Source organism: Panicum virgatum, chromosome 4N, assembly GCF_016808335.1.
Source record: "Panicum virgatum strain AP13 chromosome 4N, P.virgatum_v5, whole genome shotgun sequence".
In the NCBI taxonomy this organism is placed as follows: domain Eukaryota; kingdom Viridiplantae; phylum Streptophyta; class Magnoliopsida; order Poales; family Poaceae; genus Panicum; species Panicum virgatum.
In genome coordinates this window covers 5,340,125-5,355,208 of record NC_053148.1, presented here as the reverse complement: position 1 = coordinate 5,355,208, position 15,084 = coordinate 5,340,125, and the positions used below count along the sequence as shown (strand labels likewise).

Sequence of the window (15,084 nt, the reverse complement as noted above, 5' to 3'; positions counted from 1 at the left end):
TTAACCAACCGCGCGTGGGCCCGGCCAACGTAGGCACATACGTAAAGCACGGCCCACGTAGACGCTTACATAAATAAATAAAGGCCTGGCGAGGCCGACGTGTTTTAAAGCCCGGCCCAGTAAGAGACCACTTGGGTTAAGAGGCGAGGTATCCAAGCCTGCTAGTGATTGCGCGTTGTCAATCCGGTCTCGTCTTCCTGCGTCGGCCCCCCTTCGCCTCGTACCTCTCGGCTTGTCGGCGGCGGCGGCGGCGGCGGCGTTGCCGGAGAGCAGGAGGGGGATGGCACACCGGCTGCTGCGGGACGCGCAGGCGGATGGGTGGGAGCGGTCGGACTTCCCCATCATCTGCGAGTCATGCCTCGGCGACAACCCCTACGTCCGGATGGTAACGCATCAAACCCTAACCCTACCTGACCGATTCGTGTGCCTTCTCGTTGGCGTGGCGGGGGCGTCGTGATGCGGTGTGTGCCGCGGCGGCATGCTTGATTCGGTTTTTACTTGTGATTTTCGTATGCTGAATGGAATCAAGGCCTAGGTGGCTAGGTTGCGCATCTGCTTACGTGTCGCGTTTTTTGAACGCATGGCGTCAGCTGTTTTCACTTGTAGTTGAAGTCGCTGCTGCTCTGTACTAGTTAGCTTCGATCAATGTGACAGGGAGTTTGTGAATGGATCGCGATGAAGGCGGTTACTAGCTTTGGGAGTGTGCATGAACGTTTTATAATCAATAATTTGACTAAGTACCATTTTGTAAAAGTTCTCTGTTTGTTCATGGTTCTACAAGAGAAGCATATGAGTTGATTTGCTTGGTTTTACCATCGTGTAGGCCATTTGTTTTATCTTTGAATGTGGTATTGCTTTTACAATCACAAGCTGAAACAAACAAGGATTGGGTTGTAACAATTCACAGGTCAGATTGTTACAATCCAACAATATGCTGCACCCTAGCTTGTGGATTGTTAGAACCTACAGGCTGAAAGCCTGAATGAAACAAACTGGGCCATAGTTAGCAAGATGAGACCTTCGATTTATGGAATTTATAGTAGGTAGCAAAGCAAGGGACATGGTTTTTAAAGCGTTAAGGCGAGGCAAGGCGAGCCACCACCTCCTTATTGCCTTGGCGACGCCTAGGTGGGCTAAGGCGGGGTAAGGCGGACTAAGGCGACACCTTAGGCGAGGCGAGCAATCACTGCCTTGTCGCCTAGGCGACGCCTTAAAAACACTGGCAAGGAAATTGAGATGTATGAGGTGAGGCCCAAGGTAGAAGATTGAGCAAAAAAAAGGACATGGATGGGCATACCCTTGGAGTGGAATGTTCAGTATTTGCCTTTAGTAGTTTCCTTTAGTATAGTACTTGTAACGAACATGGCACCATTTATGCCATTTCGAGTGATTTTGGTGATCGTATGACAACGCAATCAATGGGACTAATAGTTTTATTAAGTGAACATTTCTAGATCCCAGGGATGAAGTAAAAAGGCCATGCAAATCAATACACGAAGAAAGAACTCAAAGAAACGCTGAATTGGATGAGTTCTGCAGAAAACAGGAGCACCGGAAGAACCGATGCATGCTGCATCGGTGCATCCGATGGTTGTCGGAAGTTCCGACGCCCTGGCATCGGTGCAAATCTGAGCACCAAATAGAGATCAAGCGAAAACCAAATCAAGATAGCCAAGTCACCGGTTGAACCGACGGCGTCAAGCTAGGCATCGGTGCATTGGATGTACTATGTTTCAGAGACGATTTCAAGCATGCAAGAGCCAAGTCTTCAGCACCGGTTGAATCGGTGGTCCATCGGAGCAGAGCACCGGTATAATGACGTCAGCAGAAGAGAGAAGTCCAACGGCTAGTCCAGTTGCTGGTGTGACCAGTTGAACCGACGCCCATAGCATCGGTTCATCCGATGGTCTCTGGAGTAGCTGCAACTGTGTTAGCAAGACAACGGCTACTTCAGTTGCTGTGAGTGACCGGAAGTTCCGACGCCTCTTCACCGGAAGTTTCGATGCCTACGCAGAATTCTGCCAACGGCTACAAACGGCTAGTTCGACTTGGAGGCCCATATATATGTGCTCCCCCGGCCATTTGAAGATTGTTGGAGTCCCAATACATCTCATACACACTCAAGAACACCTCCAAGCCATACAAGAGCTCATTGATCATATTCTTAGGTTTTAGCACTAGTTTTGTAAAGTGTGAGTGCTAGATTAGCTCTTGAGTGAGTGAACAAGCAAGGTTGAGATCCTTGTGGCTGGTTCTAGAGTGAACCACACTTGTATTACGGTGCGCCGGCCCCTTGGAGCAATTGGTGGCTCGCCGGCAAGTCAACGACCCTCCGGCTTGGTGTGGAGCGGCGTCGACGACATTGTGCGGGGGACGGAGACCCCTCCTTCGTGGGCAATCTCCCTTAGTGAAGATCGGGATCAAGGTGACCGTGATTGTGTTCACGGAAGAGACTTGATTGCCGGGAAGCGATACTCTTAGTGAGTGCTTCAACAACGTGGACGTAGGGGCGCCTTTGTGGCAAACCGAACCACGGGATAAATCCTCGTGTCGAGAGTTCGCTTCCTCTCATCCTTCTCTTTAAAGCTTCTGCATTTCTTATTGCAACTTGTATGTCTTTACTTTCTTAGTGTTGTATCATGCTAGGATTGGCTATAGGTTGTAAAACTCTTTTGGGATGAACACACTAAGGTGAACCGTAGTTGCACATCTAGTTAGCTTGTTTTAGTTTAAGTTTTGTGCAAACTAGTTGGTGCCATAGGTTAAGGTTTTAATAGTGCCTAATTCACCTCCTCCCCCTCTTAGTCTAGAGCACCCGACCACTTTCAGTACTTCATGTAAATATTTGATTAAGTGTCTTACAGGATCTTGTTTTACTGGCAGTTAAGAGCAGAATATGACAAAGAGTGCAAAATATGTGCACGTCCTTTTACTGTCTTCCGATGGAGACCTGGTCGGGATGCAAGGTACAAGAAAACAGAGATCTGCCAGACATGTTGCAAGCTGAAAAATGTCTGCCAGGTTTGCCTGCTGGATCTTGAATATGGTCTACCAGTTCAGGTCCGGGATACAGCGCTCGCCATCAATTCGAACGATGCAATTCCAAGGAGTGATGTCAATCGTGAATATTTTGCAGAAGAGCATGATCGAAGGGTATGTTTTGTTTCTTCATCATTGAAATTTGAATGCTGGGATCCAAATACTGTATTTCTTAGATTTTTTTTCATTTATACTGAAGTTATCATATGTATTCAAATACCATTTCTATGATGACATAGTAAATAAATTGATGGTCAGTTCTACCATATTGTGCTTAGGAAATACTAATAGAATGTCATTTCTTTGATGCCCTATTTGTATATGTAACTTGCCTGATCTCCCATAGTTGAAATATTTTGTACTTATTCTCTGCTTATATGGTCCAGTGTTAAACTTATTCTCGCTAATTCCTCTTTTATCTATGAGTAGTTGTTCCTAACTAGAGTAAGTTTATAAATGTAGGCCAGAGCTGGCATAGACTATGATTCTTCCTATGGGAAGGCCCGTCCAAATGATACCATTCTGAAGCTTCAGAGGACAGCACCATATTACAAGAGGAACAGGGCTCACGTTTGCAGTTTCTATGTACGTGGTGAATGTACTAGAGGTGCTGAGTGCCCATATCGACATGAGATGCCTGAAACCGGGGAGCTATCTCAACAGAACATCAAAGATCGTTACTATGGGTATGTGATGGTGACAATGCATATACAGTCAAAGATATTATTGTATTCAACTTAAAGCTTGGCTTAACATTTCGAAATTATGATTGAATTGAATTGCTTTGTTTCTATGGTCTTGGCTCTGGTTGAATTTGTCTCAGTGCTTGCCAATTGTTACATTGTGGCATACTTTTATTTTACTCATCATTCATGTTCTTCTAGCAGAAGCTAGCAGATAGTTATCTAATATGCGATGCTCTCCCTGTATTATTCTTAATAATTGTAGATTGCATGTAATATGCATGTTACCTTTTGTTTTTTCTCTGTTATAGTTTTTACTTTACTTTATTGTGACCACCAAAATTAAGTTGCTCTATGTTCCGGTGATCAGGCAGCATTTGCAGAGTTAGCGCTTGCACCTGAATTGCTCTAGCATGAAAAACCATCCTAACCTGGTTCTCACATCTGTTTCTTGCAAAGCAGTTTCCCAGGCAAACTTCTGGTCTAGTTAAGCTAAACTGTGATGCTTTTTTAGGTTGAATTAACGAGCTGAACTGAAATACCTTGTTACATATTGTTGGGTGAATGTATCTATTCACCTTCCTTAATTTTCAATTCTTCCCTCTGCCTTGGTTTCTGACAGTCTCTTCTTACTATATGCAGAGTTAATGATCCAGTTGCAATGAAACTTTTGAGTAAAGCAGGTGAGATGCCATCCCTGACACCACCAGATGATGAGACTATAAGGACACTATACATTGGTGGACTCGATAGCAGAGTAACTGAACAGGATTTGAGGGACCAGTTTTATGCCCATGGTGAGATCGAGTCCGTAAGGATGGTGCTTCAGCGTGCATGTGCATTTGTGACATACACTACAAGAGAAGGCGCTGAGAAGGCTGCAGAGGAGCTTGCTAACAAACTAGTCATCAAGGGTGTGCGACTGAAGCTCATGTGGGGCAAGCCTCAGGCTCCAAAGCCCGAAGAGGATGAATCGGGAAGGCAGGGGCAGGTTTCCCACGGAGGACTTCTCCCTAGGGCTGTCATATCTCAGCAGCAAGGCAGTGACCAGCCTCAGCCTCCTGGTATGGAGGGCCAGCATCAACCACCAGCACCAGCATCATACTACTTCAACATTCCAGCTCCACCAGCAGCAGAGCGGACTCTGTACCCGTCCATGGATCCTCAGAGGATGGGTGCTATAGTTAAGTCACAGGATGGAGAAGGCAACCCAGGGCCGCAGCAAGCTGGACAAGCTCAGCCATCAAGCAGCTCAGGACAGGGCGGCCATCCTGCGCCACCACCATACTACCATGGTCAGTATCCACCATACTATCCACCTCCACCATATGGTAGCTACATGCATCCACCTCGCATGCCCTACCCACCCCAGTATCCACCATACCAGCCGATGCTAGCACCACCAGCACAAGCTCACGCAAGTTCATCTCAGCAACCAGTGCAAGCAGGACAGCAGCCACCTCAAGGCCCTCCCGCTCAGTCACAGCAGCCGGCGCCCGGCCCTTCAGTGCAGCAGCAGCCATCCCAGAACTGAGGTACTTGCAAGATATTGGATATTGCTACTGTTGTAATTCCTCTCTGAGGGAGGATGAAACCCTCGTTGGTCGCCAACTTTTGTAATTTCTTAATCTGTGATTAACAGTAACACATCGTGTTATTGCTTATCTTACTTTGAAAACGGAGATATACTGGATCTATCCAGCATAAGATTTTGTTGTCTACCGAGCCTTCTGGCACCCGGGCATTGTGTTTATTGTGGAGATCCAGTAAAAGCGTGCCTTCTGGCATGCGAACATCAAGAATCCTTTTCGGTTTGAGCTACTGCCTACTAGCACGAATGTATAAAATGATTTTGGATACGGACACCTCTTGGGCTTGCTTAACGGAATCTCCTCAGATGACTATTCGATGGAAAGCGCAGCCCCGGTGCTGGCAGCGGAAGCAGGAGCTGACAAATTTGAATGGAATTTGCGGAAGCGCAGCCCCTAGTTTTTTTTTTAGCGTTCTAGTAGCTGCCATCTCCAACTAGCTATGAGGCTAGAGAATATCAGTCTCTGCAGATGAGAGTGAGATGTCTAACTAGCTATGAGACAAGTTATGTACTCATGTTTATTCAGTCTTAGAAGAAAGTGTTTCATAACGTCACTACAATTAAGGATAATAAGAGGTATTTCCTCTGTTTCAAATTATAAATCATTTGCCTTTTCTAAATAAATACTAGCACCTGTTATGTTTTTAGATATACAATATATCTAGATATATATATATATATATATATATATATATATATAAATGATGTATCTAGAGATGATGCATCTAGAAAATTCCAAGCGATCTATAATTTGGTACAGAGACAGTAGTTTGTAATTTCCCCTCAGTACCCTAATTACGCTAGGGTGCGTCATGGCAGCGGGTGGAGGAAGACCAAGAGGGGGAAAGGTCCGCTACGCAGCGAAGAGGCTATGGACGCCGCCGCTGGCTCGCGCTGGTGGCATCCGTGGAACCATCGAGACCTAGCAGCAAGGTACGGGTCAGAGCGCTCCCATGTCCCATGTCCCACATCTCTGATCTGTGATCTCTCGGTGCCCTTGGTGTGAATGTGTGATGCAGCAGGGATCGAAATGGTCCGCCGATTAGGAGCGTCTGCGCGATTGATCCTCCGGTTAGAGTCTCGTGCTAAACTGTAGCATTCCACGTTGACCTAACTTCTCAATGGTAAAAGAAGTCGTTTAGGACATCGACACAGTCTCCAAAAACAACTTTGACCACTATATTTTTGCTATAAAAAATTTATAAAATATAATCAATATATATTTTTACGAAACTACATTTTAAGATGAATCTATTTACATCGCTTTTATATTTATATTTTCAAACTCAACCCAAAAAAAAATTATTTATAGTCAAAGTTTAAAATATTTGACTTCAGACAAACTCAAAACGACTTCTTTTACCAACATGGAGGGAGTAAGAAATTTTCCCCCATTGACCCTTTCAGTGCACTCAGTAGTCCATAATAAGCAAATGCCGGCCTCTTTTCGGATCCAGTCAAATGCATAGTATATAGCTGGATGAAAGGTGTTATTCTTTTATTTCTTCAACGCATCGAATCAAAACCAATTTTTTTCGGATAGTTAGCTAAAATGTCAATGTCAGGATTCACAGGCTTAACTCAAAACAATATGTACTGATACGCGGTACAAGTTTCAGTTTGGTAGAAACAGCCATATGGAGGAGCAGCACGGAACCCGTGTGTTGGCCTAGTCATTCAGAAATTGTCAAATTCATCACCTAATCTGCATAGAAAATTCAGCGCGCAAACAGACTTTTAAGGGGCCAACTGATGTATATAGATGCACAGATGTGCGCACATCAATACAGAAAGTTCTACAGCAAACTCTCTGTCGACTACTCTTATGGACTACCATAAGATGCTGCCCATGCATCTGCTGCTGTTCTTCATCTTTGCGATTGTATTGCAGTCTGTGGTCAGGGGTGCTTCGTCGTTGCCCCACCCTGGTTGCCCGGACAAGTGTGGCGACGTAGACATTGTGTACCCGTTTGGGATTGGCCCTGGCTGTGCGATGGAAGAAGGATTTGAGCTTCACTGCAACAAGTCTCAGGATGGCCAAAGGAATGTGACTTACTTCTCTAACCTGCCGGTGGCTGACATATCTCTGCTCCAAGGCCATGTTCGGGTGATGAGTCACATTGCTTCCATGTGCCATAACTGGTCAACCACATACCTCCTGGACTTCCGGGGCACGCCATTTACGGTCTCAGAGAAGGAGAACTTGTTCACAGTTATTGGAGCGGACACACTCGCTCTCATGGCCGGCTCAAGGCAATCTGCCATCGTGAGCAACTCCCCTCCTCTCTCACACTCGCACACTAAGTTATTGTTGGGTTCAGGTCATCTTCAATACACATGGTTCTATTCCCTGTTCCCAAAAGATAGATTTCAATGTGATGCACTAAAATAATTTTATACAATACATTGTTAACAACTCAGTTGTACTTTCCTGATTATGCAGTATGTGATCGGGTGCTTGACGCAGTCCTCACCTTACCTCGCAGCACAAGAGGGCTTGTGCACTGGCGTTGGCTGCTGCCAGGTTGCACTCAGTAGCAGCCTGTCCTACCACAATATTTCCTTCAGCGATGCTAATGCAAGTGACATGGATGGCGAAAGGCAGTGCAGATATGCCATGGTGGTGGAGGCCAACAAATTTAGTTTCCACACAGCATATCTGAACGCGACAACCTTCTGGGATGAGCACAGAGGTGAAGTTCCGATGATTCTAAACTGGTCCGTTGGCAATGAGACTTGCGATGTTGCCCAGAACGATACGGCTTCCTACGCCTGCCGTAGCAGCAACAGTTACTGCATCAATTCAACCAGTCATTCTGGTTATCTCTGCAACTGCTCTGAAGGCTACCAAGGCAATCCTTACCTTCCTGGTGATGGCGGATGTCAAGGTCTGTATTACAAACATTACTGATCCATACATAATTCAATCTCTGTGGAGCTAATTGAATTGTTGATTTCTGAGATTGTGCTACCCCTATTATGATTTTCACAGACATCAATGAGTGTGCCCTTAGCACACCTCCATGCCCTGGGCGTTGCATCAACACACAAGGCGGTTTCTACTGCCAGAACACAAAGAATCAAAGCTTCTCACACTCTGGCGCAGCGATAATATCTGTTGGTAAATCCCTCTTGTACAGTGGGCTTAACGATTTTCTCTTACACAGAAAATGTATCATTAACAATCTGAAAACATGCAGGCCTAAGTGTTACAGTTGTCACACTGGTCATTGCCATCACCTGCTCGTATTTGATCCGTGAAAGGAGGAAACTGGCCAACATCAAGGAGAAATACTTCCGACAACATGGGGGCCTGCTACTGCTGGAGCAGATAAGCTCAGGGCAAGGCACTACATTCACAATCTTCACAGAAGCAGAGCTCATGGAGGCAACGGACCAGTTTGATGAAAAGAATGTTCTTGGCCGTGGTGGCCATGGTACTGTTTACAAAGGCACTCTCAAGAACGGCAGTGCAGTTGCGATCAAAAGGTGCATATCTATGACTGATGAGCAGCGCAAGAAAGAGTTCGGCAAGGAGATGCTCATTCTATCCCAGGTCAACCACAAGAACATCGTCAAGCTCCTTGGCTGCTGCCTCGAGGTAGAGGTGCCAATGCTAGTCTATGAGTTCATCCCCAACGGCACACTGTTTCACTTCATCCATGGCAGCAATGGCAGCCATAACATCCCCTTCTCCACTCGTTTGAGGATTGCCCATGAATCTGCCCTAGCCTTGGATTACCTACACTCATGTGCGTCTCCGCCAATCCTTCATGGTGATGTAAAATCCTCCAACATACTTCTTGACAATAATTACTCCGCTAAGGTATCAGACTTCGGAGCATCGATAGTGGCACCAACTGATGAGTCCCAATTTGTCACTCTGGTGCAAGGGACCTGTGGGTACCTGGACCCGGAGTACATGCAGACGTGCCAACTGACAGATAAGAGCGACGTCTACAGCTTCGGCGTCGTTCTCCTGGAGCTGATTACGGGCAAGAAGGCTCTCAACCTCGAAGGGCCTGAGAGCGAGAGGAGCCTTTCCATGAGGTTCTTGTGCGCTATGAAGGAGGGAAGGCTCGTGGACGTGATAGATGACCACATCAAGGGTGAGGAGAACGATGGGCTTCTCGAGGAGGTCGCCGACCTTGCGAGGCAATGCCTGGAGATGGCCGGTGAGAACCGGCCGGCGATGAGAGACGTCGCTGAGAGGCTTGACAGGTTAAGGAAAGTGATGCAGCACCCGTGGATGCAGCGTGACCCCGAGGAGATGGAGAGCTTGCTCGGAGTCAGGGAGCCGGCGGTGGCCGGTGTGGAGATGGTCAGCACTATGTTTGTCATGGAGAAGAGCGTTGGTTTACTGGAGTTTGGGCGGTAGATTTGAACCCATAAAATTTTGTTGATTATCCATTTGCTTTTGAGAGGCAAAGTTGATTGTTTCGGTTTGCTCGGTTAGTCTAGTTTTGTCCTTTCACTCTTTCTAGGAGAAATATGTGTAGCCCAATCTTATTAGCTTTTTGCTGGACTTCGTGTCCCCTTGTTCTGTACTCCTAGAAAGTATATGTATAGTAGGCCTGAACAAATATTGCGAAAGTGCAATCTTTAAGACACGAAACGCCGGCCGACCCTAGGGGATTCTCTGGCACCTCACAGGACCACGTCACCCAGAAAAACAGCAGCCGTCGGATCGGGCCATCCAACGGCCACGGAATCGCCTGCCTCCTCCCACGCCCGCCTTCGCCGCCACAACGCTCCGCCCCCGCCCGAGCCCCACCACGCGCTCCGCCCCCTGCCTTTATCGCCGCTCCTGCTCTGCCGCTTGCCCGCCCCTGCCTCGCCGCCCTCGTTCGTGTCCGGCCCGCTGCGTTGACCCGGCGCGCACCGCACGACGCCGCGGCGGCTCGGCGGGGGTAGGCGGCCAGGAGGCGAGTGGAGGCCGGCCGCGCGCGCGCACCAGCTGCCCAAGGGCGCGGCGAAGCTCACCGGCCAAGTGCAGCTGGGGAGCGGCGGCGAGGAGGCGGGGCGACGATGTCCGGCGACGGTGGCGATGGAGCTCCGCCGAGAGGACCTGCGAAAGGGGAATCGATCGGGTGAGGACCAGAATCGATCGAGGAGAGGAAGGAGAAGCTCTCTTTGCAAGGAATTGAAGAGAGCCTCACCGGAAACGATGAATCGAGGGCGGCCGGCGGTGGGGAAGAAAATGGCGGCTGCGGCAGGAGCAGCGCCACCGCCCCGCGGGCGGCCCAGGCAGAGGATGCGGGCGGCGGCCGCCGCAAGCCGGGTCCTGCGGCGCCCAGGCCCAGATCCAGAGCACTCGCGCCCAGAGCAGAGGAGGGAGCGCCAGACGCACCTGCGCACAGAGCAGAGGAGGGAGTGGCAGCCGCAGCGCCCAGAGCAGAGGAGAGGGAGGAGAGGGGAGGGAAGTAAGAGAGGGGAGGTGGTGCCGGCTGCGGCGGCTAGAGGGAGGGTGGGAGAGGAGGAAGAATGATAGATACCATGTTGGAGAGAATAATTGCCATCTATTCCTCCAAACCCTATAAGGGTGGGATATATAGTTCCTATACATGGGCCTCTAGACGGGCCTCTATACATGGGCTCAATATACACCAACAGTTACAATGCATTCAAGCTGCAAATTTTCACTAGAGATTAATAAGCTTGACTCTTCTTGAACTTACAGGCCTCACAAAGTCGTGTTGTGAGGAGATATGCATCTGTATCTTGAGTTTCCTGTTAAGAGTTCCTTATAGTGTATTAAAATTCACAGCAGTTTTCCTGTTTCTTATTCTCCAACTGTAGTACATTTTGATGCACTCATTTTTTCCCCAGATAAGGCCATCTCTGAACCAACTGGCTACCTTTTATGTTTGGATATCTTTGATTCGCATCTGAGACTGATTTCAGTTCCCTTAATTTGCCATTTCAAGCAGTGGCAGCACTCCTTTTTAGACGCTTCTTAAAAGCACATTTCATGCTTTCAGCTTCCTCACTTCCAGCTAAATGAAATTCTTCTGGACAATAGAGGTTCTATCAGTAGCTACATAGAGCAACACTATAACACAAGAAAATTGTTTGAGGCTATCTGCATAAGAAAAGAGCAAAAGTTGGATCGCCAATCTGGGGTTGTCAAGGAGCCACAACCTCACGCTAAGATAACAAAAAAACTATGGTCTACACATTGATTGCTCGTGTGTTTATCTTCCATTGTTCATCTTACCATTCAAACTTTATTCTGAACAAGTAGGGGTGCAAGGAGGTTTGCCTGCACATGAAAATGAGACTCCATCAAAGTGCTCGTCTCAGACATGGAGGGCTCCTCGAAGTGTCTTGCAGACTGCACGAATGGATAGCTTTACTGTTGTATTAGTTTGTTGTCTAGATTGTTGATTGTAGGTCGTACGCTATATGATAACTAGTAGAATTTTGTTGTCTATGTAGTTGCTCGTAGGTTATTTACTGTACTTAGAGTAACCTTTCATCTTGGTGTGATGCCGCTGAAAGTTTGAATCAGGTTGGTATAAAGATATATGTAATGCTGATCTATTCTCATAGAAATATATGCACTGCATGTTCTCAAAATTATATGCAACACCATTTATATTTTCATTTTTTGTGCAAAACTCAGAATTTGGATAGATATTATAGGGTACAAAAAATCATAACTTTCTATTTTATTGTATATCGACTCAGTGTTACTTAATCAAATTAAGATTGATCCAAATGTGCAGCCTTTTAAACAGGCACCTCACCCTATGAGGATAGAGAGCTTGAAGAAAAGGTTGTCATCGAGACAAAAAGCTCAATTAAGCTGGTTTCATACAAGAAGAAGAGAATCCTGATTGGGTGGCCAGCAGTGTTTCAGTGAAGAAGAAAGGACAAATACGCATGTGGGGATTTTCGAGATTTAAATAAAGCATATTCTAAAGATGAGTTTTCGTTACCAGTGACAGATTCTCATTGATCACACCGCCATAGCTTTATGAGTTGACACATACATAATCTTATCAATATTTACATTTCCATAATTATAAAAAGAACTATCCATAATGTTTTTTGGGAAAAAAATCAAATTATCATCCTTTTTATCCCGTGTGAAAAAAACATTTCCACACTCAAATGGGATTTATGATACGATGACCTACCTTTCATCTTCAGCATCACTCATTCCATTGATTTGTTGATCTTTCCAGCGTAAATGGTTAAATATTACACAAAGCTAATTCGTTCAATACTGACCGTCCACTGCAGCCCATGATGAGAAAGAACAGGGCTTTGATTTCTGGAATAAGTCCATTTTTGACCATCCAACTTTTGTCTCAGTTTGATTTTGGCCATCGAACTCCAAAACCGATTATCTTTGCCATCGAACTATCAAAACCGTTCAAATTTGACCATCGGGGCTGTTTTGATGGGTGATTTTATTTTTTATTTACAATTAAGTCCTTAGATCTTAAAATAATTATTACTTTTTGTCCGTACCTCCGATTTAGGTCATTCTTGCGGTCACGCGTTCGTAATGGTGAGCTTTATCTTTTAAAATGTTCTTTATACTATTTTATCACTATTTGTATATTATTTTTATGTTGTTGTGTAAAAACAACAATATAATAAAAATAAAACAAATAGTTACAAAATAATATAAACAATATTTTAAAAGATAAAACTTATCGTTACGAACGCATGACTACAAAAATCACTTAAATCTGAGATACGAGAAAAAATAGTAATTCTTGGATCTTAAAATGATTACTATTTTTTTCCATTTTAAGATCTATCTTAAAATGATTACTATTTTTTCTCGTATCTCCGATTTAAGTGATTCTCGTGGTCATGCATTCGTAATGATAAGTTTTATCTTTTAAAATATTGTTTATATTATTTTGTAACTATTTGTTTTATTTTTATTATATTATTGTTTTTACACAACAACATAAGAATAATATAACAAATAGTGATAAACTAGTATAAAGAATATTTTAAAAGATAAAGCTCACCATTACGAACACGTGACCGGAGAATGACCTAAATCGGAGGTACGGACAAAAAATAATAATCATTTTAAGATCTAAGGACTTAATTGTAAATAAAAAAATTAAAACCACCCATCAAAACAGTCCCGATGGTCAAATTTGAACGGTTTTGATAGATCGATGGCAAAGATAATCGGTTTTGGAGTTCGATGACCAAAACCAAACTGAGACAAAAATTGGATGGTCAAAAATAGACTTCTTCCTTGATTTCTTGACCCCGTCAGGAAATGGCGCCATCTCTAAACAAGAAAAGGCATCCCCAGCCCGGCCGATTCCCTGGCCCGGGAGCGTGGCCACGTCGGTCACGTTTCGCGGCCGTCGGATTGGCTGTGCGGACGGCTGAGATCGAGCTTTCCTTCTCCATTTTATAAAAAAAATCCTCGGACTTTATCTAAATAAAACCCGTCGTCCATCCCTCTCTCTTAGAAAAATTTTCAAAGAAACCCTCAAATTTTGCCAAAACCAACCCGCAGTCCTCCTCCACCCGGCCAGCAATATTTTCCAAAAAACCCCTGCATTTTCTTAAAATCAACCCGCCGTCATTTCTCTCTCTCAGGAACTTTCTTAGAAAGACCCTGAAATTTTACTTAAATACCGCTGGGTCTGAGAAGCGCTCCAGGTGGGGCCTGACGGAGCCGGTGCCACTAAAAAGGAGGCGTTGACCACTCACCTGTATGGATCGAGGGTCCTGCACCATCTGGACCCACGTATCATCGCGCGTTTCGTAACGTTTGGCCTCAGAACGTATGGATCTTTTTCTTTTGCGAATCGTGCGGTTTTGTCCCTACAAAAACAAAATGTAGTGCTTTCCATACTGAAGAAGAAAAAAAGGGTTGGGCCAACTGTTGAGAAGAAAAAAAGTGCAACGACATGCCCCCTTTGGCCTCGCGGGGAAAGGTCAGATGCGTCAAGCAATACAAGAAATGCTTTGGTTTCCATGGGTAGCTTAGGCTTGTAGCAGTGGCGTAGTAGTTGGTTATAACACCCAAGAATCATGCTATTTTTCTTAAAAAATTCTAGCGCATATTATACACTATACATACAATTCGATCACCATTCTTCTATGGTTTCTCATGCTACTTACACAATAACGAGTCATATTTTAATATCCACTACTTCCTAAAAAAATAACATGTCTACTAATCGCAACATGTTTTCACAAATACATTAAGTATCAGACTAATTGTGCTCCGCCCTCCCTAATAAACTATCTTACCCCTTCTTTCACCACAAAAAAAGTGTAATAGCTTCATTTCGATATCCAAAATAATATACTACTTAAAATAGTGTCTCCATAGTATAATGCCCAAAAATATATCATATGCAATAACGAGCCGCACACCATGACACCTATGCGAAAATAACAAAGTGACGGATTTATCTTATCTGCATTACTTAAAAAAACTACTACATGCATCAACTAAAGCTCGCATCAACTATAATACTACGACGCAAGAAACGGGCCTCGCCGAACGGCGGACTGTGCGTTCTCTGAAATTTTGGAAAAAAAACTCCTCCGACTTTAGAGAAATCAATATGCGGTCCGGTCTCCACTCTGAGATTTTGAGCTGAACTTGCTATATTCACTAATTATCTCAACCCCCATGCAAATCCTCTCTCACAATTTCTTATAGAAAAACCCTCAAATTTTAATTAAATCAAACAACAACCCGTTCCATCCGTTACTTCTACACGAACAACATTATACTTACAACTTAAATACCAAAAGTATTGAAATCAA

General features: G+C 45.0%; 2 protein-coding genes across 2 annotated transcripts; both read left to right on the top strand.

Annotated features, from left to right (window-relative positions):
• The first annotated feature begins 125 nt into the window (after window positions 1–125).
• Window positions 126–5,474, top strand: LOC120669857 (zinc finger CCCH domain-containing protein 40-like). The gene is made up of 4 exons (XM_039949727.1): window positions 126–385; window positions 2,884–3,153; window positions 3,502–3,725; window positions 4,365–5,474. Exons 1-4 carry the CDS (start codon window positions 281–283, stop codon window positions 5,254–5,256), a joined length of 1,491 nt encoding a protein of 496 aa, XP_039805661.1. The 5' UTR covers window positions 126–280; the 3' UTR covers window positions 5,257–5,474.
• A 2,179-nt stretch (window positions 5,475–7,653) lies between these two features.
• On the top strand, window positions 7,654–9,932 carry LOC120671590 (putative wall-associated receptor kinase-like 16). Its single transcript, XM_039951964.1, has 3 exons — window positions 7,654–8,201; window positions 8,306–8,434; window positions 8,514–9,932. The coding sequence occupies exons 1-3, from the start codon at window positions 7,751–7,753 to the stop codon at window positions 9,689–9,691; spliced, it is 1,758 nt and encodes a 585-aa protein (XP_039807898.1). The 5' UTR covers window positions 7,654–7,750; the 3' UTR covers window positions 9,692–9,932.
• The last annotated feature ends 5,152 nt before the right edge of the window (window positions 9,933–15,084 follow it).

Bases quoted from the DNA above. Each gene is read 5' to 3' on its own strand.
- LOC120669857 (XM_039949727.1), top strand. From the start codon at position 281: ATGGCACACCGGCTGCTGCGGGACGCGCAGGCGGATGGGTGGGAGCGG. The intron at 3,154-3,501 runs GTATGTTTTGTT...TTATAAATGTAG, and splicing joins CAGAAGAGCATGATCGAAGG to GCCAGAGCTGGCATAGACTA. The intron at 3,726-4,364 runs GTATGTGATGGT...TACTATATGCAG, and splicing joins ATCAAAGATCGTTACTATGG to AGTTAATGATCCAGTTGCAA.
- LOC120671590 (XM_039951964.1), top strand. From the start codon at position 7,751: ATGCAGTATGTGATCGGGTGCTTGACGCAGTCCTCACCTTACCTCGCA. The intron at 8,202-8,305 runs GTCTGTATTACA...TGATTTTCACAG, and splicing joins TGGTGATGGCGGATGTCAAG to ACATCAATGAGTGTGCCCTT. The intron at 8,435-8,513 runs GTAAATCCCTCT...GAAAACATGCAG, and splicing joins CGCAGCGATAATATCTGTTG to GCCTAAGTGTTACAGTTGTC.